Consider the following 25,501-nt stretch of genomic DNA (forward strand, 5'->3'; position numbering starts at 1 on the left):
CAGGCAGATTGTTATCAAACAAGAAACAGTGAAAGCCTGAATTACAGAAGTAGCAGAGAGGATGGAGACAAGTTGGTGAACTTAATAGTTGAGAGGTAGAATGAGCACAGCCTGTGGTAATGGAACAAGGGGAAGTTGTACAGACCTGGAGGTTTCTACCAGAGTTGACTAAGTGACTTTTTGAGCTTACATTTGGGTTCTTAATTAAGGAACTCAAGAGAAAGAGCAGGCATTTGAGAGTGGAGTGAGTTGCAACAGCTTTGTTGAGATATAATACAAATACTATGCAATTTATCAACTTGGAGTATCCAATTTATGTTTTTAGTATATTCACAGAGTTGTTCAACCATCATCAGAGTCAATTTTAGAATGTTTTCATCACCTTGTAAAGAAATCTAGTATACCCATTAGCAGCCATTCCCCATTTCACCCCAACCCTCCCAGCACTAGACAACCACTAATCTACTTTCAGTCTATGAATTTGCCTATTCTGGACAATTTTTGTAAGTAGAATCATGTAACGTGATCCTTAGTGACTAGCTTCTTTCACTTAGCATACTGTTTTCAAGGTTCATCCAGATAGAGATAACTTTTTACCCTGTATTATAGTCACCTCTTTGCATGTTTTATCTCCTGTACTGGATGTAAGTGCCTTGAAGGCAGGGCATATATTCCAGAGCTGTATATAGCATATATTTTGGTATTTAGTTATGACTCAGGAAATATTTGGTACATCACAAGTTAGAAGGTTAACTCAGTTAATCACAAATTACATTAACCAGAATGAGCTGTTTCTGCACGTGCTTACCCACTGAAGTGTGTCTGTATTTGCTGTCGTGGAATAGCTAGGTTCCATGCCAATGGTGATCTGGTACTGGTTCTGCTGTTAACTCTTTGTGTGACCTTGGGCAAGTCATTATACTCTCTGGAGACACTTTCCCTATTTGAAAATGGAGATAAAATTTCCTACCCCATCTGACACTGAGGAATAAGTAAAGTAATTCAAGTAGGTGGAATTTGGATAGAGTTGGGGTTCATCCAGATAGCCTCTGGGGAAGAAATGAATAAATGTTTGATCCTATTCCCTAATATTCCTGGTATAGGAGTAGTCCCCCTATGTAGCCTTTTTTCATGGGATTAGGTATTTTGTCCCCTTGAGTCATTTCAACTCCCCTTGTCAAGGTCTCTGGTTTTATCAAGGGCATACTGCTTCTCTTACCACCTGAGGCATTTGACCTATTCTGTGTTCTCTAGTCTTTCTCTCTGGAATACTTAAGATACTTTTTTCTTAAGGACATTGAACAATAGATTCCCTATTTTGCTTAGTTTCCTGTCTCTTATCTTAATTCCTATTGTCTTCACAGAATGCATGTAGTTGAATATTAAGAAAAGGGGGCCAGGTGTGGTGGCGCACTCCTGTAATCCCAGCACTTTGGGAGACTGAGGCAGGCAGATCACTTGAGGTCAGGAGTTCGAGACCAGCCTGGCCAACAAGGTGAAACCTTGTCTGTACTAAAAATACAAAAGTTAACTGGGTGTGGTGGCATACGCCTGTAATCCCAGCTACTTGGGAGGCTGAGGCAGGAGAATCGCTTGAACCTGGGAGGTGGAGGTTGCAGTGAGCCGAGATCGTGCCACTTCACTCCAGCCTGGGTGACAGCCTAGGCAACAGGGTGAGACTCTGTCTCAAAAAATAGTAATAAAAAATTTTTTTTAAAAGGGTTAAAACCTACCCAGTCCGCCTTCCCAAAACAACTTATAAATTCAGTTCCCCATTGTGTGTGCCTGCCCACCCCCAGTTTGGAGAGTTGTTTGTGCTCTTATTTAGAAACATATACTAAGTATGTACTTAAGTGCCATGTATCAAATAAAGTAGTCCTTGATTTCTAAGATCTCATAGTGGTTCTGTAGGAAGAGGCTGACATAGGAACAGATAATCACAGTATATACTGTGAAAAGTGCTCTTGGAGGGCAATGTACAAGTGGTTATGGGAGCACTTGGAAGAAGGGGTTGGGACAGTGTTTTGAAGGAAATGTCACCTGGCATTTCTACACTAACAAGTATATACTATCGCAGAAGCAGCCTGATGAAGAGCACCTGCCTTCTTTCAGCCTTTCAACAACCTGGTGAGGTGTAGGTTTTTGACTCCCGTTTTAGAGAGCATTCTGAAGTTCAGAAAGGCTCAGTGGCTGGCTCTTAAAACACAGATCCTAGATTCAGCTTCTGTGTTTGTCCCTTCCCCCTCCCAGCACATCTATGCCCTTAAGGAAGGCATAGAATGTACCTATGCATGGTACTAGAGTGTCCTGCCAGCTCCTCTCCTTTAGTTCTTTCTCCTTAAGCAAAACTAGAGTCAGATTCCCCTTTTCTGTGTCTAGCCTGCTTCCAGTGTCGTTGGTGCATTGAGTATTCCAGGGCTATAGCAGTAGTGAATATTGCTGATGTCATTGTTTGCCTTATTGGGATTTTGCTCTTTGTTTCACAGGGAGCTGTGATTGGTATAGACGATGAGGACGACAGCACCTTCACAATAACTGTTGATCAGAAAACCTTCCATTTCCAGGGTGAGCTGAAAGAAGAGATTCTTTCTCTTCATAGTCCCATCTGCTTCTTTTCTCTTTTGGGTTGTTTGCTGGATGACTTGAATGGTTTTGCAACTGATCCTGCATGAACGAGTGCATAGGAAGATTCTGGATGAAGTGGTGCTGCAGGTTAGGCAGGGATTTGTATCTGCAGTGGATGTAGATCAATTTGAAACGACTGTGGATCTGGCTGCAGTTGGAGATGAAAAATTTTAAAGGATAAAAATCAGTGAAGGGAGAGAGTAATGGGCTGCTGCTGCTGCTGGCTTGTGTTTACAGAAGGTTGCTGATCTTCTTTATCAAGGAGTATGGTTCTGCTTCTGCATGAAGAATCTAAAGACTGATTGTGAAGGTTGCAGTGTTTGTCCGTGTAAAACTCAAAATGTAAATTAAATTGAAGCTTAGTGGCAACCTTTGGCTTAAAGGTTTTCCTCTGCTTCAAGAACTACAAGTTTGCATTCATTTCATCTGTATTTCTGTGTTTTGTCTGCCAGCTATCATTTCTCTGCTATTATCCTTTTTATAGTTAAATGTCATCTGCCACTGCTATGTTTCGGCATTGCATGCTATGGTTCACCGGTAGAAAGGGTAAGGTACTGTATGATCATTCTCATTTCATCTTGCTTTGAAAACTCTAAACCAGCAAATAAAAGTCAATTTTAATGATCTTGTCCTAAAGTACCTCTTGTCTATTAGGAGTGACTGTTAGTTTTAGTATTAATGGTTTTGTTATTTTGCCTTTCCAGAGTAATCTCTCTTTTATGTTTAGAGCAGTCCAAGAAACTTAGAAATGAAAAGATTTGGAGAGGTTAGCACTTTCTCTCAACTACAAGTAACAGTGCACTGCTTTAGAGATGCTAGATATGCCAAGGTAAATAAATATTAAATACATTTATTGCTTAAAAATGTTTTGGTTATGAAGTCTAACAGAGGCCAGATATGTTATATGAGGCGTTTAGGCAGCTGTTGTCTTTTTGTGCTAGGATAGTGAATTGCAGTTATTTTTCTTCATTGTCTTATTTCAGAAATTGACAGATAGTAATGAAAGATGCAGGTTATATTCGACAAACGTAAACCAGTGTACTCAATAGTGATATCTCTAATGCTTTCTTCCAGATATCCTTAAAATATTTACTGTGTTTGATGATATTATTTATTCAGAGCTGCTTCAATAACGATGCTCTCCTGAAATTTTCTACTATATTTAACTTCACAAAACATTTTAAATCCTATTATGAAAGCCCAGAGTTTTTATTTTTAGGTTAAATATGTAATGCTGCCTATAAATCAAAGCAGATAATTCCTACACTCTGTAACTCTTTACTTGAATGAAGTTGAATATTTTAATGCATTTCAAGAAAGAGCTGCTGGGTGCAGGTAAGGCTGCAGTATGGAATTCTCTTCTCTGCTGTTACTAAGAAGGAGACACCTCCTTTGGAACCTCAGAAGCTGTACCTCTACCTTCTGATTTACTTTTAAATTATTTATGTCCCCATTGGCACTCTCATACTTATTTGGCTTATAAAACAAGAAATTTTCCTCAGGAAGGATTTAAATGATAAGAGTTATGCACATTTTAAAAATGGATTCATAGTTCTGAAACTGTCAGAATAATTAGTTTATTTTCTATTGTAGTAGTTATGGGAGTTTTAGCATGAGATCTGGATTTTGCAAAGAAGTTGGTAAGACTATTTTTTTTTTTGTTAATAATGAGAGCTATTTCACATTCATAGGTCCTTGATCATAAAATCCCTGCAAATTTGATAAAAAGTTATCAATATCTGAGAGATCTTAAATTCTTGATTAGAATTGAAAGCAAATTTTAGCTATATATGTGAACATATGTTTAAATGTGCTGAAGTTTTTATTGAATACACCAGTTTTTTTTAAGCAAATGAAATAATCAGTTGATGCATTATAAAACAAATTCTGTCAACTATTAAAGGGAAAGCTAGAGTTTGTTCAGATACATTCATTTATTCATTCAACATCTATTTTAGACATTATTCTGGGGATACAGTGGTATACAAAACAGATAAAACTCCTTGCCCTTTGAGTCATCCATTCCAGGAAAGGAGAAAGGTAATCAACACGATCAACATGATGAGTTAGCAAAATATAAGTAAATGAGAGTGATAAGTCCTGGGGAGAAAAAAATAAAATAGGAAAGGAGAAAATGAAATAGAAGTGAGGTTGCAGGGAGAGGGGAGGTGTTGAAATTTTAAATAGGGTAGCTAGGGAAAGACTCACTGAGATGGTGCCTTTTAGTGAAGAGCTGAAGAAAGTCAGGGAACAAAGTATATGGCTATGTTGGTGGGGGAGGTGGGGTGAATATGTCATTTCTCTGCCTGGAATGATGTACCCACCCTGCCTCCCTCCGCAACACAGTCATATACTTTGTTTTGTTTTTCTTTTTGTAGTTTATACTCATATATTTGAAGAACAGCTAGAGGCCAGCTCTGGTTGGAGTGCAGGTAACCATGGGGGGAGAGTAATGGGGAATGAAATCTGAGAGGACACAGGAAGTCCAACCATATGAGGCCTTTATAAGGGCATTGAATTTGACTGAGATAAAAGGCCATTAGAAGGTTTTGAGCAGAGGAGTGACATGGTGTGATTTATGTTTTAACAGGATGACTCTGACCACTGTGTTGGGAGTAAAATTCGGAGGGGCAAGGACAGAAGTAGGGAAACTATTTCTGCAGTAAGAGGCTGTTGTAAACCAGAAGAGAGGTGGTAGTGGCTCCCACATGGTAGCAGTGGAGATGGGGAGATAGTGAGAAGTGGTCGAATTGTGTGTGTGTTGAATCACCTTTATTGAGGTGTAATTAACATACAATAAAATGTACACAATATACAGTTATACGTTTTAATCAGTTTATTTACTCATGACTACCACTACAATCAAGATATAGATTCCATCACTCCAAAAGATTCCTTTATGCTCCTGTCAGTCAGTCCCCAGCCCCAGCCCCTGGCCCCAGGCAACTACTTATCTGCTTTCTATCATTGTAGAATAGATGTTTTGTTTGGAGAATTTCACATAAATGGAATCATACAGTATGTACTCTCTTCTCTGGCTTTATTTTAGCTCAGCATAATGTTTTTAAGATTCATCTATGTTGTTGTATATATTAATAGTTCCTTTTATATTGCTAAGTAATACTTCGTTGTATGATAGTATATTTATTTTGAAAGTTGAGCTGTAACATATGACAGAAAGACAAGTCTAGGTTGAGTAACAAGAATGGAGTTGCCATTAACTGAAGTGGAAGATCGCAGGAGGAACTAGTTTTGGGAGGGTGAGGGAAATAGGGGCATCAGAGCTTAGCTTTGGACATGTTTACTAAACAAGTTTTAAATGTCCACCAAATAGGCAAATGGAGATGTCAAGTAGGCAGTTGGAGTTCAGTGGAAAAGTTGGGCTGCAGAAATAGAGTTGGGAGTCATTGGCACATAGATGGTATTGAAAGCCACAAGAATTTGGGAATAAATGTTGAGAGAAAAGAGGTCCGACTACCAAGCCCTGGGGCACTCAAACATTTATTGAGAGGGCGCAAGATGAGGTAAAACCAGCAAAAGAGATTGAGAAGAAGCAACCAAAAAGGAGGAGGAAAACCAAATGAATGTGGTACTCTGGAAGCCACAAGAAAAAGTGTTTCTAGGAGGAGAGAAGGATCAGCAACTATGTCAAATGCTACTGACAGATCAAATAAGATGAGGATTGAGAAATGATTACAGGATTTAATAATGAGAAGTTTATTGGTAACCTTGAGAAGAGTGATTTTAAGATAGGATTGGAGACAGTGCATTCAAGTTTTGATGTAAAGGGAAGATGAGAAATATAGCAGTAACCGGAAGGGGAAATGGCAGCAAGGGAGCTTTTGTTTTGTTTTTGTAGGATAATAGAAATAATAGCATTTCTATGTTGTTAGCAGTGATTCAGTAAAGAGGGAAGAATTGATGATGCAAGAGAGAAAGGAGAGAGTTGCTGGATCAATGTCCTGGAGAAAACAAGAGAGAATGGGATCTAACACACAGGTGGGAGCAGTGTCTTTGGCTTGGAGCATGGGCAGTTTATCCATAGTGTTATAACATAGCTGTGGTTGTTGATGAGACCTTAAATAGATTAAAGCAGTGATAATAGGGAGGAAAATGGACTAGATTTGAGATTTTAAAAAATCTATAGGAACTGGGGCACAGTGGTATGCACCTGTAGTCCTAGCTATTCAGGAGGCTGAGGCCAGAGGACCACTTGAGACCAGGAGTTTAAGACTGTAGTGTTCTATGATCACACCTGTGCATAGCCACTGCACTCCAGCCTGGGCAATATAGTGATGCCCTGTCTCTAAAAAAAGTTTTTTTTTTTTTTAATCTGTAGGAACTGATAATTGCTCAGAAATGGTAGGTGAGAGAATTTGGGTACTAAGGGTGATGCTCTTGGCTTGGCTTACTGTTGGATGTTATCAACTCCCTTCCTTCCTTCCTTCCTTCCTTCCTTCCTTCCTTCCTTCCTTCCTTCCTTCCATCCTTCCTTCCATCCTCTCTCTCTCTTTTTCTTTCTTTCCTTTCTTTTCTTCTTCTTTTTTTTTTTTCAGGGCCTTGCTCTGTCACCCAGGCTGGAGTGTAGTGGCATGATCATGGCTCACTGCAGCCTTGACTTCCCGGGCTCAAGTGATCCTCCCACCTTAGCCACCCAGGTAGCTGGAACTACTAAAAAAATTAGCCTGCACCACCATGGCTGACTAATTTTTTTTTTAATAAAAATTTTTATTTTAATAGTTATTTTTTGAGTTAAAATTTATATGTATGTATGTTTAATCAACTTTATTGAGGTATCACTCACTATGTTGCCAGGGCTGGTCTTGAACTCCTGGGCCCAAGCGATCCTCCTGCGTTAGCCTCCCAAAGTACTGGGATTTCAGGTGTTAGCCATTGTGCCTCACTGTCAGCATCTGAAATAGAGAATATAGGAGAGCAGAGGTAGTGATGAGGGACCTCTTATGTTTAAGCTGTTTGTGGGACACACAGATGATGGTAGTTGGATCTGAGTCTGGGCTGGAAATGGAGATTTGTGGTTGTCAGCATACTGCTGGTAGGTAGAACTAGAAATTGAAAATATGAAGCCTAACGGCTAGGCAGATAAATACAGTCAAGTGCTGCATAAGGACATTTAGGTCAACGATGGACCACATATATGATGGTGGTTCTATAAGATTATAATACCATATTTTTACTGTACTTTTTCTATGTTTAGATACACAAATACTTACCATTGTGTTGTAGTTGCCCTCAGTATTGAGTCCAGTAACATACTCTATAGCAAGACATCAAATCTTTTGCCTTCCCTGGGCCACATTGGAAGAAGAATTGTCTTGGGTCACACATAAAATACACTAACGATAGCTGATGAACTAAAAAAGAAAATTACAAAAAAACCTCATAATGTTTTAAGAAAGTTTGTGAATTTGTATTGGGCTGCATTCAAAGCCATCCTGTGCCACATGCAGCCTGTGGGCCGCAGATTGGACAAGCTTGCAGGTTTATAGCCTAGGAATGATAGCCAAATCCTATAACCTAGGTGTGTAGTAGGCTTTACCATCTAGGTTCATGTACTGATGTTGGCACAGTGATGAAATTGCCTAATGATGCATTTCTCAGGACATAATTTCTCAGAACAGATTCCAGTCATTAAGCAGTGCATAACTGTAAATGAATGAAGAGTATGGCTGTGTAAAGACTAGCAAGTTGGAGAGGTCACACCCTGTGTAAAGGGATAGCTGCCACTTAGTTCCAGACAGTTGTAGGCTTGGAATGTTTGCCCATTGTCAGATTATCTTTTTTTTTTTTTTTTTCAAGAGAAGCCAGAAATTTAATTTTTGTGTGTGTGTGTGTGAATGGGGTTGAGTGTGTTTATGTGTGAACTCTCCAGTTTTAGGAACAATTTTTTTATGTAGACCAAATAAAATGCATCTATGGGCTAGATAAAACCTTTGGATTTTTAGTCTTTGATTAAAGCCGTGGTAGTAGTGAGTGTTATCCTTCTGGAAGATCAGAGTGAGAAGAGAGCTGATGATTAAACCTTGGATCATACTAGGGTGGAGCTGCTAACAGGCTCAGAGGAATGATCAGAGAGGTTAGGATGAAAGCTATTAGCTTCAACCACATGGAATTACTGTTTTTTATAGGTGAAAAGTAGTTGCATATCAGCAGTTCATATGGCTCAATCTAATAGAAGACTAGTTCATACTAATAATTAGAAAAAAACTAATTATTTGAATTTTACCTTCACATAAAATTGTATCTGTTTAATGATTTAATATATATCATTCATAATGTTACTGATAATATATTGGGGTAATAATAATAATGGTTAACATTTATTGAATGTTTATTTTATGAGTTTTAACTGAATAGTGCCTACCATAAAATAAACATTTTAACTCATGCAGTTTTCACAACCTTATGAAGTAGGTACTGTTATACTATTAGTGTTTTTATTTTATTGATTAGAAAACTGGGAGCCACAGACACATAGCTAATATAAGACAGAACTGAAATTTGAACACAAACAGTTGTACCCTAGAGCCATTTTCCTCTTCATTGTTATAAAATATATTGTAGAGATTTGTCAACTAGTTTATAATTAACATTTATCAGAAAAGGGATTAAGAGGCCAGGCACTTTGGGAGACCAAGGTGGTGGGTGGATCACTTGAGACCAGGAGTTTGAGACCAGCCTGGCCAACATGGTGAAACCCCGTCTCTACGACAAATACAAAAAATTAGCCAGGGATGGTGGTGCGTGCTGTAGTCCCAGCTACTCAGGAGGCTAAGGCTGGAGAATTGCTTGAACTCGGGAGTTGGAAGTTGTAGTGAGCCGAGATCCCGCCATTGCACCCCTGCCTGGACAACAGAGTGAGATGCCTTCTCAAAAAAAAAAAAAAAAAAGAAAGGAATTAATATAAAATAAGGAACCTTAAATTACAATGCAGTTTAATGCAATTAAAAAATTTGACACTAATTAGCCGGGAGTGGCGATGATGTGCCTGTAATCCCAGCTACTTGGGAGGCTGAGGTGGGAGGATGACTTGAACTCAGGAGGCAAAGATTTCAGTGAGCCAAGATCGCGCCACTGCACTCCAGCCTGGCTAACAGAGCAAGACTCTATCTAAAAAAAAAAAAAAAAAAAAAATTGACAATGACCGCAAAATTGATAATTATGTAAAGTGACACATTTGTTAATTGGCTAGTTCAAACCATTCCACAATGTATATATACTTCAAAATATGTTGTACATGATAAATACAATTTTAAAAAATGACAGAAAACCCAATTTGGCATTGTTAATGTTCTACATGTTCCATGACTTCGTAGAAATATTAGTGGCGGTGTTGGTGTTGGTGGTAGTGGTAACAACTATTATTACTACTACTAAATATCTGTTATGAACCAGGTACTGTATAACAGGCACTGTAGATTACTTACATAATTCCTAAATTCCACAGCCTGTGAGATGGCTTTATGTCTAGTTTTAGAGTTAGAGTAACTGAGTTTCAGAGAAGCTAAGTGGCAGAGCCAAGATTCGTGCCCACGTTGGTCTACATCAGGGATTCTCAAAGTGTGGTTCCAGACCAGAGGGTCAGCATCACCTGGGAACTTGTTAGAAATGCAGATTCTTGCGCTCTGCCCCTCACTTGCGGAATCAGAAACGTTGGGAATGGGCCCGCTCTAGTGATTCTGATGCACTCTTTAAGTTTGAGAACCACGGGTCTGGATCCAATGGTTTAACATGTTATTCCAGTTTACTCTCATAACAACCACTTACACATAAGAAGGAATTGTCCTCAATTTATAGATAAAGAGAAGTGAGACACAGAGTTAAGTGACTTGCCCTTGATTTTGGATTGTCTGTACGTCCTAACCTATATATTAGGCATGTCTTGCCTTAAGCAAATCTGATGTGTGAAAAATCAAATAAAATTTTAAAGATAAAAATTAAGGATATGTATGTGATTAATTTTCCATAAAATAATCCTTCATTTTCAAAGGACTTTACAGAGAACATTTTTTTTTTTTTTTTTTCGAGACGGAGTCTCGCCCAGGCTTGTCGCCCAGGCTGGAGTACAGTGGCACAGTCACAGCTCACTGCAACCTCTGCCTCCCGGGTTCAAGCAGTTCCCTGCCTCAGCCTCCCGAGTAGCTGGGATTACAGGCGTCCACCGCCACTCTCGGCTAATTTTTGTATTTTTAGTAGAGACGGGGTTTCACCATATTGTCCAGGCTGGTCTTGAACTCTGGACCTTGTGATCCACCTGCCTCGGCCTCCCAAAGTGCTGGGATTACAGACGTGAGCCACCGTGCCTGGCCACAGAGAACATTTTTTAAGCAGTGTGTTCTCAAAAATAATTTCAGCTGGGCACAGCGGCTCACACCCGTAATCCCAGCTCTTTGGGAGGCTGAGGTGGGAGGATGGCATGAGGCCAAGACTTAGAGACCAGCCTGGGCAATATAGTGAGGTCCTGTCTCTACCAAAAAAAAAAAAAAGAAAAAACTCCCCTGAGCATGGTGGCGTGTGTGCCTTTAGTCCCAGCTACTCTGAAAGCTGAGGCAAGTGAGTCCCTTGAGTTTGGGAGTTTAAGGCTGCAGTGAGCTAGGATCACACCACTGCACTTCAGCCTGGGTGACAGAGTGAGACCCTGCCTCAAAAAAATAAAAATACTTTTTAGTATGAAATTGGTTTACAAATTTATTTGAATATACTTTCAAAGCAATACAAGTTGCCTCAGACAAAAGACATAATTTTTAAGCATTAAAAAATGTAAGTCTTAGTAGAAGTTATCTATGGTTGGTTTCACCTCAGTCCATTAGAGCTTGCTTATTTATTAAAATGCAGTGGCCGAGTGTGGTCACCCATGCCTGTAATTTCAGCACTTTGGGAGGCCAAGGCGGGCGGATCATCGGAGGTCAGGAGTTCGAGACCAGCCTGGCCAACATGGGGAAACCCCGTCTCTACTAAAATTACAAAAATAGGCCGGGCGTGGTGGTGCGCACCTATAATCCCAGCTACTCAGGAGGCTGAGGCAGGAGATCGCTTGAACCCAGGAGGTGGAAGTTGTAGTGAGCCGAGATCACATCATTGCACTCCAGCCTGGGCGACAGAGTGAGACTCCATCTTAAAAAAAGAAAAAGAAAAGAAAAGAAAATGTGTATATATACACAATGGAATACTCTTCAACTTTATTTTCCTTTCTAATTTTTTTTTTTGGCTAGGAGTAGTGTGTTGAGACCAGTTTTTTGTTTGTTTTTTGTTTTTTTGAGACAGAGTCTTGCTCCTGTTGCCCAGGCTAGAGTGCAGTGGCATGATCTTGGTTCACTGCAACCTCCGCCTCCCAGGTTCAAGCAATTCTCCTGTCTTAGCCTCCCGAGTAGCTAGGATTACAGGTGTCTGCCACCATGCCTGGCTAATTTTTGTATTTTTAGTAGAGATGGGGTTTTGCCACGTTGGCCAGGCTGGTCTTGAACTCTTGACCTCATGATCCGCCCACCTCTGCCTCCCAAATTGCTGGGACTACAGGCATGAACTACCATGCCCAGTTAAGACAAGGTTTTTCTTTGTTTTGAGATGGAGTTTCGCTCTTGTTGCCCAGGCTAGAGTGCAGTGGTGCGATCTCAGCTCACTGCAACCTCCACCTGCCGAGTTCAAGTGATTCTCCTGCCTCAGCCTCCAGAGTAGCTGAGATTACAGGGATGCGCCACTATGCCCAGCTAACTTTGTATTTTTGGTAGAGACAAGGTTTCTCCTTGTTGGTCAGGCTGGTCTCGAACTGCTGACCTTAGGTGATCCACCCACCTCAGCCTGCCAAAGTGCTGGCATTACAGGCATGAGCCACTGTGTCCAGCCGAGACCAAGTTTTCAAAAAGAAGGAAATCTTCGCTGGGCTTGATGGCTCATGCCTGTAATTCCAGTACCTTGGGAAGCCGAGGTGGGCAGATCACCTGAGGTCAGCAGTTCGAGACCAGCCTGGCCAACATGGCAAAACCCTGTCTCTACCAAAAATACAAAACTTAGCCAGGCATTGCGACACATGCCTGTAATCGCAGCTACTCAGGAGGCTGAGGCAGGAGAATCCCTTGAACCTGGGAGGCGGAGGTTGCAGTGAGCCAAGATCGCGCCCCTGCTCTCCAACCTGGGCGACAGAGCAAGACTGTGTCTCAAAAAAAAAGGAAATCTTGTTATTTGTGATAAAATGGATGAACCTGAAGGACATTATTCATTTAAATGTATAAACTTTAAAAATTGAACTTACAGTACAGAGAGTAGAATGGTGGTTACCAGGGGCTGGAGGCGGTGAATGTTGGGGAGATGTTGGTCAAAGGGTACAAAGTTTCGGTTAGAGAGGAGGAATCAGTTCAAGAAGTCTTATTTATTTATTTATTTTTTGAGACAGGGTCTTGCTGTGTCACCGAGGCTAGAGTGCAGTGGCACAATCATACCTCACTGTAACCCCAAACACCTGGCCTCAAGTGATCCTTCCACCTCAGAGTCCTGAGTAGCTAGGACTGCAGGCACTCACTCCTATGCCCAACTAATTTTTTTATTTTTTATTTGGTAGAGACACGGTCTCACTATGTTGCCTAGGCTGGTCTCAAACTCCTGGCCTCAAGTGATTCTCCTACTTTGGCCTCCCAAAGTGCTGGGAATACAGGTCTGAGCCATGAAGAGATGTATTATACCACATGGTGACAATAATTAATAACAATGTACTATATTCTTGCAAGTTGCTAAGAAAGTAGATTTTAAGTGTTCTCACCATGAAAAAATTAGTATGTGAGGTAATATTTGTGTTAACTGGCTTGATGGAGCCATTCCACAATGTACATATTTCAAGATAACATGTTATACATGATAAATATATAAAATTTGTATTTGTCAATTAAGAAAAAAAATTTATTTATTTATTTGTTTTTGAGGTGGAGTCTTGCTCTGTCGCCCAGGCTGGAGTGCAGTGGCATGATCTTGGCTCACTGCAACCTCTGCCTTCCGGGTTCAAGTGATTCTCCTGCCTTAGCCTCCCCAGTAGCTGGGATTGCAGGTGCTCACCAGCACATCCGGCTAATTTTTCTTTAATTTTTAGTAGAGATGGAGTTTTACCATGTTGACCAGGCTGGTCTCGAACTCCTGACCTCAAATGATCTGCCCACCTCAGCCTCCCAAAGTGTTGGAATTATAGGCGTGAGCCACCGTGCCTGGCCAAGAAAACAGTTTTTAAAAAGAATGTTAAAATAGGATGCAAAATATATTCAAATAGTTGCCTGAACACTGCTCTTCTTGTTTTTTTTTTTTTTTTGCAACAGAATCTAGCTCTGTTACCCAGGCTGGAATGCAGTGGCACGATCATAGCTCACTGTGGCCTTGAACTCCTGGCTCAAGTGATCCTCCTACTTTAGCCCTACTGCCCTTCCCTAGGCAGTCCTTCACTTCTAGAAAATACCAGTACTCAATTTATTCCCTTCTTTTCATACATTCATTTTTGTCTTTTGAACCTCCTCCATTAACCTCTTACAAAAGACCTCTACAAGGCATTCATTCTTATGATCATGGTGCTTTCATTAATGTATTCCACATGTAACACTGATACAGCGTATACATTAAAGTTAAGTTTTATCATTACATTTTCTTAATATTAAATTTGGGACCATAAGACAGTTTGAATACCCAGGAAAAAGGAAATCGAGTTCAAATAAATATAAGAAAGTCTCTACCTTTGCCAGGGGACATCGGCTTTAGGTAACTGCCTAGTGGGAGGAATCAGGGGATCAAATAAATGAAAATTGAACTGGTCGTTGAATATGGATGATTTAAATCAAGTGGAGATGGGTGTAAGTGGGAATTTTTCTTGGAGGGGATGATTGTAAATTTTTTCTGGAGAAGATTATTATGATATAGAAGTGAGCCTCTGGTGCATAAAAATGGGGTGCAGAGGATGCAAATGCTTACTTCAGGTTCAGTTAACGTGCTGGGGAGTATAATTCGCCTAGGTACCTCACACATACTTAAAAAGTAGGTATTTTTATTCCCATTTTATCGATAAGGAAACTGAGGCTTGTGTAAGTTTTTATTCCATGTCACACATGTAGGAAGTGGCAGAGCCTGGATTCAAACCCATGTTCTTTTCATCACATGGTGCTGCTCGTTCATGCCTTTCCTTCCTTGTTACTCTTGGCTATACTCATGTCTGTCTCTTTTACCATGGCTTAACCTCTTTGCAGCTCTAGCTTCACTGCTGTTCTCTCTCCTAAACAGCATAGCATCCTTCCTTCACTGACTGTATTAGCAATGTTTTCATGCTGTCAGGTGGTTTTGGTTGTCATGTTTCTCCTATGCTTAGTGTATATCCGTGTTGATGCTTGTCACTGGGCAGGGACCCAGCTGAGGCAAAGGAACTGGGGCATTGGTTGGAAAAGATGGGCTCGAGTCATGGCATGAGGCATAAGATGAGCAAGTCTGTCACTAGCCGTGTGGGAGGTTTGGAAACCTGGCCAGAGAAAGGCCTAGAGATGCTCCCCGTATGGATTTAAGGGTCAGGGAGTCAAACATTAACCTGTACCCAATTTAATTTTAATCCTGTTCTAATGCACAGTTCTCTTACTATGTCAACTAAGGGAGTATTCCCAGATTGTTGAAGGAAACAAACCAATATGTTTTCTCATATTTACTCCTTCTTTGCAGAAGTCCTGCTTTCCAAAGAAGACTGAATGTAGAGCATGAGGTTACCAGTAAAATAAGGATGCCAATGCTGACTCTAGAAGTGTTGTGAGATTAGAGAAATGCATGTAAATACTCAACATGGTGCCTGGCAAATAGCAGGGCTCGAAACACCTTAGCTGCTGCTGTTACTCTGTGAATTTACTTGTGATAATGCTGCTGCTGTTTCTGGGATTCCCCATTTCTCCTTTTTCTAGTCTAGGGTTTGGCTAGAACCGAAATAGGTTCTTGAAAATCCCACACACTGAGGATGGCACAAGGGATACACAACTGATGGAGTGCTATTCAGGGGGTCTCAGTTTGATAGGAGGAATGACTGATGAACATAGCAGCTGGTACAGCAGGAACTGTACCAAAGGCTTAAGTACACTTTCTCATTTAATTCTTTTAACAACCCAAAAACAACTATGAGGAAACTTAAGCACAGGATGCCAAATAACTTATGCATAGTATGTAATTTGGAACAAATAATTACAGTACAACATAAGTGCTATAGAGACCTATGGAAATGTTGAAGAGAAAACTAGTAGAGGCAAGGAAAAGCTTCACAGAAGAGATAATATTTGATGTGGGTTTTGAAGGATGAAATAGAGGTGGAGATTGGCAAGGCTGGAAGTGGAAAGAAGGATCACTTAGCAACCTGCAGAGAAAGGGGCAGCACATTCTAAGTAAAGGGAACCATGTGTGCACAAGCTTGGAAGTGTGGAAAAGGATGACCTGTTTGAGAAATGTAAGAAGTGTCCTGTATTTTAGAATACACGAGAGGTGAGGAGAAGGAGGCTTGAGTTGAGCTGGAACTAGATAGATCACCAAATATCTCATACACCAGAATGATAGGTTAAAACACCTTTTCTGTAAGTTAGGAAAAGGCAATTTTAGTCAGGGAAGCCGCCTCATCACATTTGTGGCTCAGAGGGAACACTAGGAACCAGAGTGAAGAGAAGTGAGATTGGAGACAAGGAGCCTAGTGTGGAGCTTACTGCAGAGGCTCTGGTGAGAGATGGTGAAGGTTTGAACCAAGGCAGTAACGGTGGTTGCTTTTACTTACACAGAGTACATCCTGATTGTCAATGGATAGACTATGAATGGAATATGACTATTTGAAGTATAAAAATTGACGCTTGACCATGTTCTTTCTGTGAGAGTTTTTAGGTAGCTTACAAAACTTTTGAGGAATTTACATTTTCAACTAATGAGATAAATCAGGGTAATGCCATAAATGCAATGTGCAGTTGAATTTTAGCAATGTGGACAGGTTGGTTCATGGTAGAGAGAAGTGAATCTGAGTCATAGCCTATCTGAAAAGAAATACCTTTTCTAGCTTTATATATAGAAACTAGAACTAAGTTTAACTTTGTTGTCTACTATATACTTTTTGGCACGTCATCATTAAGAATTTCTTGGGCCAGTCATGGTAGCTTATGCCTGTAATCTCAACTGTATGGGAGTTTGAGGCAGGAGGATTGCTCAAGCCCAGGAGTTCAAGACCAGCCTGAGCAAAGAAGCGAGATCCTTTTTGAAATTACCAGGGCATGGTGGTATGCGTCTATAATCCTAGCTACTTGGGAGGCTGAGGTGGGAGGATCACTTGAATCTAGGAGTTCGAGGCTGCTGTGAGCTATGATTGTGTCAGTGCACACCAGTCTGGGCAACAGAGCAAGATCCTGTCTCTAAAAAATAAAAATAAACTAAAAAAATTTTTTTAAATAATTTAAAAAAATGTTTTTACACTTTGTACTTAATGAATTTGATTTAAGCATAGTGATTTGGTATAAATCATTATAAGTCCTAAATGTATGGAGGGCTGAATCAGTGACATTTTACTATACATAGATTGTGTTTTATGAGATGGAGTTAAAGCTTGTGGAATGTACTTGGATTATGTCTGAGTTTATATTGCAGCCTTGGTCTAGGACCATATGCTCTCTGAAAGAAAGGTAAAGATATTATATTAACAGCTTGTGCTAAATATAGAGAAGGGAGGAAGTGGCTTACTGCTAGTTCTTTGCCCTGAGCAGAAGTCCTTGGAAAGCTACTGAGGGCAAAAAGTGAAGCCTTCAGAAAGATTGTTTACCAGGAATATTATAAGATTATAATGCAGAAGTACCTTCACTCTACCTTATATCCTGAAGAAATATTTGCCTATTCTTTTTAAGTCTAACGGGCTTCCTTACCTGCAATGTGTAAGGAATAACATCTGTTTTCAGAAAATTCTCTAAACATTTTATTTATAGTAACATAAATCAATCATGGTAATTTCTTATAATGTGGTTCTGTTACTCTGTTAGGCCACATCTGTTTTGGCTTTGCTTGCCTTGGAAGCCAACAAAAGAATTAAGTAGCAAATTCTTTTTTCCTATAGATTTATATTTTTGGCCTTGCTTTAGTTTCTTTCCTGAATTTTCTAACAGGCATTTTTTTTTCTCTTTCTTTCCTTTCATTGACTTACTCAAAAGTTGAATGATGTGTAATAGTCTTCCTTTCTGAAACTCTTAGCCTTGGTAATCAATGGGCAGGTATTTTTGAAGTTCTATATTTTTCCTCATGAACTGAGATTTAGCTTTAGCTTCTTCTAATTACCTCCTGTCATCGTTCTCTTTTCTTCCCCAGAATATGTTAAAGATATATTTTACATTTTGGCTTTCCCTGGAGAAGGAAGGTTAATATTCAATGAAACCTCTTTTAATAAGATTCTTGCAGGGGTCAAGTTTACCTAATTTCAGGATTAATTGAGTCTGAGACTCTTCCAGCCCCAAATAAAATTTTGGTAACCTACCACCTCCTAATCTGATTTTCTTCCTGTCTTCTCTGTGTTATAGAACAGCACTTCATTTACCCAATTAGCCAAATTTGAAGCCTTCTGTTTCCCTATGTCTACATTCCCTACATTCTCTCTATATCTGAAGAGTTACCATGTCCATTGGATTCCATCTTTTCTTCTTTCTCCTGTCAATGACATGACCCAGGTTCATTCTTCCTATAGCTTTTTAAGCTTCCTGTTCTCCCTTTTTCTGGATTCTTTTCTGCCAAAGCAACCTCCTTCTTGACATTTGAGTGAATTCTCTAAAACCATCCTATTTCTAACATTTTTTCTAGTCCTTTCAGTATTGTATTAATGTGTCTTAAAGATTAAAAGCTCACATCCTGATTTTTCTAGATTTCAAAATTAAGAAATAATGACCTAAGATTATGTCTTCTCTGAAGCCTAGAGTTAAAATAAGAAATATTTACTGTAGGAGCTATATTTTTTAGGATATATTTACAGATAAATTTGGTGAGGCTTTCCATTGACTAGGAATAATTTAACTAAGAAGCATGTAATTTTAGAATGAACTGAAAAGAACCCATTAATCTACATTTGGTTTTCATTGTCTGCTTTGAGTGAATCACTGATACCTGGTTGCCCACTACAGTGCTGACTTTGTTCCAGAGACTCACAGCATTGCCTCATATCGTCGAAGTGGAAGTTGTAGGGGAGAAACACTTTTGTAAATATTTGCCTGCGTTTTGTCTGACAGTTTTGGAGACTTCAGCTAAAACTATTCATAAATTGTTGAAAGATCCAATTGTGGCAGCTTTAAAAGGATCATTAAGCAAAAATAAAGATTTCTTAGGAAATCTAATTTTAGTCTCTAAATATAAAATGGAACCCTGCACTGAATAATAAATTAGTGGATCATCATTCCTCATTCAACAAATATTTATTGAGCACCTATATGCATGGCATTATTCTAGGGGCTTGGGATACATCAATATATAAAACAGATAAAGATCCCTGCCTTTGTAGAGCTTACATTTCAGAAGCAGGAGGGAGAAATAAACATGAATAAGTATACAATCATGTGTTGCTTAATGATGGTGATCGGTTCTGGGAAATGCGTATTAGACAGTTTCATCATTGTGCCAGCATCACAGTGTGTACTTACACAAACCTAGATGGGATAGCCTAATGTACACCTAAGCTACATGAGATAGCCTATTGTTCCTAGGCTACAAGCCTGTAGAGTATTACTGAAGTAAGTACTGTAGATAGTTGTAACACAATGATAATTATCTGTGTATTTAAATATAGAAAAGATACAGTAAAAATATAGCATAAAAGATAAAAAATGGTATGCCTGTATAGGGCACTTACCACGAACGGAGCTTGCAGGATTGGAAGTTGCTCTGGGTGAGTCAGTTAAGTGAGTGGTGAGTGAATGTGAAGGCCTTGGACATTATTGTGTTCCACTGTAGATTTTATAAACACTGTACACTTAGGTTACACTAGATTTATTTAAAATTTTTTTCTTTCTTCAATAATAAACTAACCTTAGCTTGCTGTAACTTTTTTTTTTTTTTTTTTTTTGAGATGGAGTCTCACTCTGTCGCCCAGGCTGGAGTGCAGTGGCATGATCTCTGCTCACTGCAACCTCTGACTCCCGGGTTCAAGCGATTCTCCTGCCTCAGCCTCTTGAATAACTGGGATTACAGGCGAGTGCCACCATGCCCGGCTAATTTTTGTATTTTTAGTAGAGACGGGTTTTCACCAGCCTAATGTACACCTAAGGCTGGTCTCGAACGCCTGACCTTGTGATCCACCTGCCTCGGCCTCCCAAAGTGCTGGGATTACAGGCTTGAGCCACCGCACCTGGCCATTAGCTTGCTGTAACTTTTTTTACTGGATAAGCTTTTTAATTTTTTTAACTTCATGTCTCTTTTGTAATAATACTTAGCTTAAAACACAAGCATATTGTATAGTTATAAAAATATTTTCTTTATATCCTTATTCTCTAAGCTTTTTTCTATTTAAGAATTTTTTTTATGTTTTAAAGTTTTTTTTTTTTAAAAAGTGAAGATACAAACACACACATGATCCTAGGCCTACACAGGGTCAGGAACTTTAATATCACTGTCTCCTGCCTCCACATCTTGTCCCGCTGGAAGGTCTTCAGGGGCAGTAACAGGCTTGGAGCTATCATCTCCTATGATAACAATACCTTCTTCTGGAATACCTCCTGAAGGACCTGCCAGAGGCTGTTTTACAGCTTTAAAAAATAAATAAATAGAAGGCATACACTCTAAAAGATAAAAAGGCTGAGTGCAGTGGCTCACACTTATAATCCCAGCACTTTGGGAGGCTAGGCAGGAGGATTGCATGAGTCCATGAGTTTGAGACCAGCCTGGGCAACATAGCGAGACCCTGTGTCTACAAATAATTTTTAAAAATTAGTCAGGCGTGGTAGCATGCACCTTGTATTCTCAGCTACTAAGAAGGCTGAGGTGAGAGGATCACTTGAGCCTGGGAGGTCAGGGCTGCTGCAGTGAGCTCTGATTGTGTCACTGCACTCTAACCTGGGCAACAGAGTAAGACCTCGTCTAAAGTAAGTATAAAGTAAAATAATGTTAAAAAGTATAATATAGTAAATACATAAACCAGTCACATTGTCATTTATTATCATTATCAAGCATTATAACTATACATGATTGTACATGCTATACTTTTATATGACTGGCAGAGCAGTAGATTTGTTTACACCAGCATTGCCACAAACACATAGTGCATTGCCCTACAAAGTTAGAACAGCATCAGGATGGCTATGTCACTAGGTGATAGGAATTACAATCTTACGGGACCACTGTCATGTATGCAATCCCTCCCTCCCTCCTTTTCTTCCTTCCTTTTCCTTTCTCTCTCTCTCTCCTTCCTCCCTCCCTCCCTCCCCCTCCCTCCCTCCCTCCCTCCCTCCCTCCCTCCTTCCTTCCTTCCTTCCTTCCTTCCTTGTCCTCCCTCCCTCCCTCCCTCCCTTCCTTCCTTCCTTTCTTTCCTCTTTCTTTCTTTTTCTTTTCTTTTCTTTTCTTTACTTTTCTTTCTTTTCTTTCTTTTTTTTTTTTTTTTTTCCAGGGTCTTGCTATGTCACTCAGGCTGGAGTACAGTGGCGTGATCATGGCTCACTGCAGCCTTGATCTCCTGGGCTTAAGCGATCCTCCTACCTTGCCCTCCCAAAGTGATGGAATTACAGGAGTGAGCCACTGCAGCCTGCCTGCAGTCTGTCTTTGACTAAATGTCATTACTGCAGTCCATGACTGTATATGTTAGAAGGGATAAGTACAACAGAGAAAAGAAAAAGGTAGTGCAGGATAATGGAAATTGGGAATGCTGGGTTAGGAGGCCAGGTTTTAGTCTATGCTGTTTAGAAGAGTTCATTGAGAAGATAGCATCTGAAAAGGTGACAAATTATCACTTGTCCTATAATTATGACTACCAATTAGTTGCTAAGAAAATGTCAGGCTCTGAAAATAAAGAAAATATGGATCAGCCTGAGTGTGATGGCTCACCCCTGTAATTCCAACACTTTGGGAGGTAGGAGGATAGGTTGAGGTAGGAGGATAGGTTGGGCCCAGTAGTTGAAGACCAGCCTGGGCAACGTACTGAGACCCTGTTTCTACAAAAAATAAAAAAAAATTAGCCTGGCATGGCACTTAGCTGTGGTCTCAGCCACTTAGGAGGCTGAAGCAGGAGGGTCGCTTGAGCCCAGGAGGTCGAGGCTGCTGCGAGCCATGTTAGTATCACTGCATTCCAGCCTGGGCAACAGAATCCTTTGTAAGACTCTGTCTTTAAAAAAAAAAAAGAGAGAGAGAGAGAGAGAGAGAAAAGAAAAGAAGAAAATATAGATCAGATTTTATCCCAAACCTCAGGGATAGCTGAGCGAGGGAAGGGAAAAAAATGTAAACAAATTAGAGCATTATAGTGTTGTATGTGCTTTGACAGAAGCATATATGAGGTGTAGTAAGGCACACAGATCTTTCTAATGTGATCTCACCTCTGTTCTTAATATGATAGCAGTTTTTTTTTTTTTTTTTTTTTTTTTTTTTTTTGAGAAGGAGTCTCGCTCTTTCACCCAGGCTGGAGTGCAGTGGCGCGATCTCGGCTCACTGCAGGCTCCGCCCCCCGGGGTTCACGCCATTCTCCTGCCTCAGCCTCCCGCTTAGCTGGGACTACAGGCGCCCGCCACCTCGCGCGGCTAATTTTTTTTTTTTTTTTTTTGAGACGGAGTCTCACGCTGTCACCCAGGCTGCAGTGCAGTGGTGCGATCTCGGCTCACTGCAAGCTCCGCCTCCCGGGTTCACGCCATTCTCCTGCCTCAGCCTCTCCGAGTAGCTGGGACTACAGGCGCCCGCCACCACGCCCGGCTAATTTTTTTGTATTTTTTAGTAGAGACGGGGTTTCACCGTGTTAGCCAGGATGGTCTCGATCTCCTGACCTCGTGATGCGCCCGCCTCGGCCTCCCAAAGTGCTGGGATTACAGGCGTGAGCCACCGCCCCCAGCGATAGCAGTTTTTAAATAATGACTCAGACTTCCTGGATATCAAAGCATGGGCTTAGATTACTTTAGTCTTAGTCATGTCAATTGGTCATTCTCTCTCCTCACCTCTTTTTACCTTTTTAAAAAATACCATCTTAGGTTGAATTCATGTGAGCTGATTTTAATTCTAAAAAATCTGTATATACCATCTGACTACTCAGCATGTCCCAACTTGTTCCAAACTATAGTCAGTTGCATTTTGAACCGTCTAATTATCTAAGCGGAATATTTGTATTCAGCATCGATGCTGCTATTCGTAGTGTAACTACCCACAGATACATAATGAGCAAGACACTAAAATGTGCAAGGCATTTTGCAAAATGCCAGAGATACAGCCCTGAATAAGGCTGACAAGCTTCTGCTTTCTAGGAGCTTACATTCTATTGGAGGAAGCAATCAAGTAAGATAGCCCATGTATTATATACCAGCAGTTCCCAGACTTTTTGGTCCGAGGATCCTTGTACACTTTTTAACGTTATGTAAGGACTTTAAACAGCTTTTCTTTATGTGGGTTATATTTATTAATTTGCCAGTTTAGAAATTAAAACTGAGGGATTTTGAAAACATGTACTTATTTATTTAAAAATAGCCACAAGAAACCCATTATACTAACATTAATGAGAAAATAATAATTTTCCCAAGAAAACAGTGAGTAGAATGACATCATGTTAGATTTTTGCAATTCTCTTTAACGTCTGACTTAATAGAAGACAGCTGGATTCTCATATCTGCTTATGCATTCAATCTATTATGATGAGTTGTTCAGATTGAAGTATATGAAAATGTAGCCTCAACACATACATGGTTAGAAAAGGGAGGAATATTTTAATAGCCTTTTTAGATAACTGCGAATGTTCTTTGATACTTCACCAAAATTTAAGTGATAGCTACTTAAAGTTTAGTTGCAATGTGAAATCTGAAATTGTATTAATGACATTGATATATGGAAAATATTCTTATGACATTAAAATCCATCGGTTTATGTGGCACTTTGAATAGATCTTTTATGCTTTGTATGATTTTGTAACATCATGCGTTGGTTATTTGAAAATCAAATTGGTTTACTGAATTATATGGATCTTCCAAATATTGACACATTTCATTTTATGACATAAAAAAATTACATTTGTTGATATTGTTCCAAACTAATCAGAAAAGGCTTTAAGTTTTCAGAATCTGTCAAGGTCGTGGTGGCTGGTGAATACATGTTTTCCAAAATTCTAATGTTTGCCTACAAGCTTGAATTTTATAATTGGCAATAAATGCTGTCAATTTTTCCTGAAACGACAAACTCACTTCATTCATTTTGCCAAACACCCGAGAGTGAATAATTTAGTTTGTCATTTGTTCTTTGCAGTAAAAATGATATTCTGTTAACAAAGTGCCCATTAGTTCCCAACTCAGACATTTGCACAAATGCTTTTCCTTGAGATAACCATCATATTTTAGTATGTAGCAGAAGTACTTTATGTGTGCTTCCCATTTGTCACAGAGACTATGTATTAAATATTTACTCGAGGGTCAAAATTTAATAATGTTTACTGCTTTTCTTCAAGAGCATTCTTAAAAGAAATATTAATGTTTTATTTTTCCCTGCAAGCATGAGGTGGTAAAGAATTTAGTGACTGCCAGTTCTGTTTGGTGCCATTGCCTTGATTTGTGCTCATGTGCCAGCAGTTTTACCACCATTGTTCTTACAGCATCATTGCAAACATGACAAACGCAGATTATGTTTCAGTATTAGTGCGAAAATAGTTTTGCACTGAGGACCCCAATCTCATTGGATTCCCAGCGTTATTACATACCTTATTTCCCCTGATTTTCACAGTGGAACCATGAGGTAGTTGGTGATATTAACCCCTTTTGAACGCAAGTTTCCTGACCAGAATTTCTGTCGTTCATTCTTTCTGTTTGCTACAATATCTCCAAACTATGGAAAAGTTTATATTGTTATTCCTTAAGAAGGACTTTGTCCAGCAAAAACAGAATGGGATGGGGTGAGTTTATTTAACAGATCTAGGGATGTCTGAAGCCTAGAGATTCCATTCTCATTGCTGCTTTTTAGGTGCTATGTTGTTGTGAAATACTAAACTTTTCTGTTTCCTTATTCTAGAAAATAAGGATAATAATAATACCTATCTCATGTAGTTGTTGTGAAAATTTAGTTAATACATGTTATATGCTTAGAACCATGCTGACACAAATTAAATGCTCAATAGGTTTAGCTTTTATTATTTACAGTTAGAGATGGGGCTCAGGCATTCCAGCTGAGGGAACAACTTGAGCAAAAGCAGAGAATCGTGTCATGTGAACAGTAAATACAATCTAACAGAAATGTAGTGGTTCATGGAAGAGTATGTGGGGAAGTAAAACCAGGAAGGTAGATTTGAACGCTGATTATTGCTGGCCTAGAGCTCTAAACTGTTGCTCCAATTTGTGTCCCTAATGCCTAAGACAATGACTGGTACCTGGTGTATGTATTTATATACTGCCTGAACATTGGAATATTTGAATAAATTTAAGGAAGGAGAGAGCAGGTGCTCTTACCATGAGCAACATAGGTGGAGAAAGTGACATTGTAGTATTGCCCAGAAGAGTGAATAGAATTCTAGTAAGCAAAGATGTTAGAGGTGTGAGACAAAGCAGCAAATGTAAGAAAATGAGAATGTTTGATATTTTCTCGTTCTACTTGCCAGAATTTCACAAAATCCCTTGCCAACAAAATTTCACAAAGGCCCTGACTCAGTGACTGAGCACAGTCCTCCAACAACAACAACAACAAAAAGCCCTAAAGACAATAAATA

General features: G+C 39.6%; 1 protein-coding gene across 7 annotated transcripts in view; it reads left to right on the top strand.

The window, feature by feature from the left end:
- Positions 1 to 25,501, top strand: part of OSBPL9 (oxysterol binding protein like 9) — a 168,868-nt gene that overhangs the window by 51,840 nt on the left and 91,527 nt on the right. For 4 of the 7 annotated variants that reach the window (XM_004089796.3, XM_003258981.4, XM_012511289.2 and 1 more), the window contains exon 3: positions 2,487 to 2,565. The exons of the other annotated variants lie outside the window; for them this stretch is intronic. In XM_004089796.3, the coding sequence (XP_004089844.1) occupies positions 2,487 to 2,565 (79 nt within the window). The remainder of the gene's footprint in view (positions 1 to 2,486; positions 2,566 to 25,501) is intronic. 7 annotated transcript variants of the gene reach the window in all.

Source organism: Nomascus leucogenys, chromosome 12 (genome assembly GCF_006542625.1).
Source record: "Nomascus leucogenys isolate Asia chromosome 12, Asia_NLE_v1, whole genome shotgun sequence".
Taxonomy (NCBI): Eukaryota; Metazoa; Chordata; class Mammalia; order Primates; family Hylobatidae; genus Nomascus; species Nomascus leucogenys.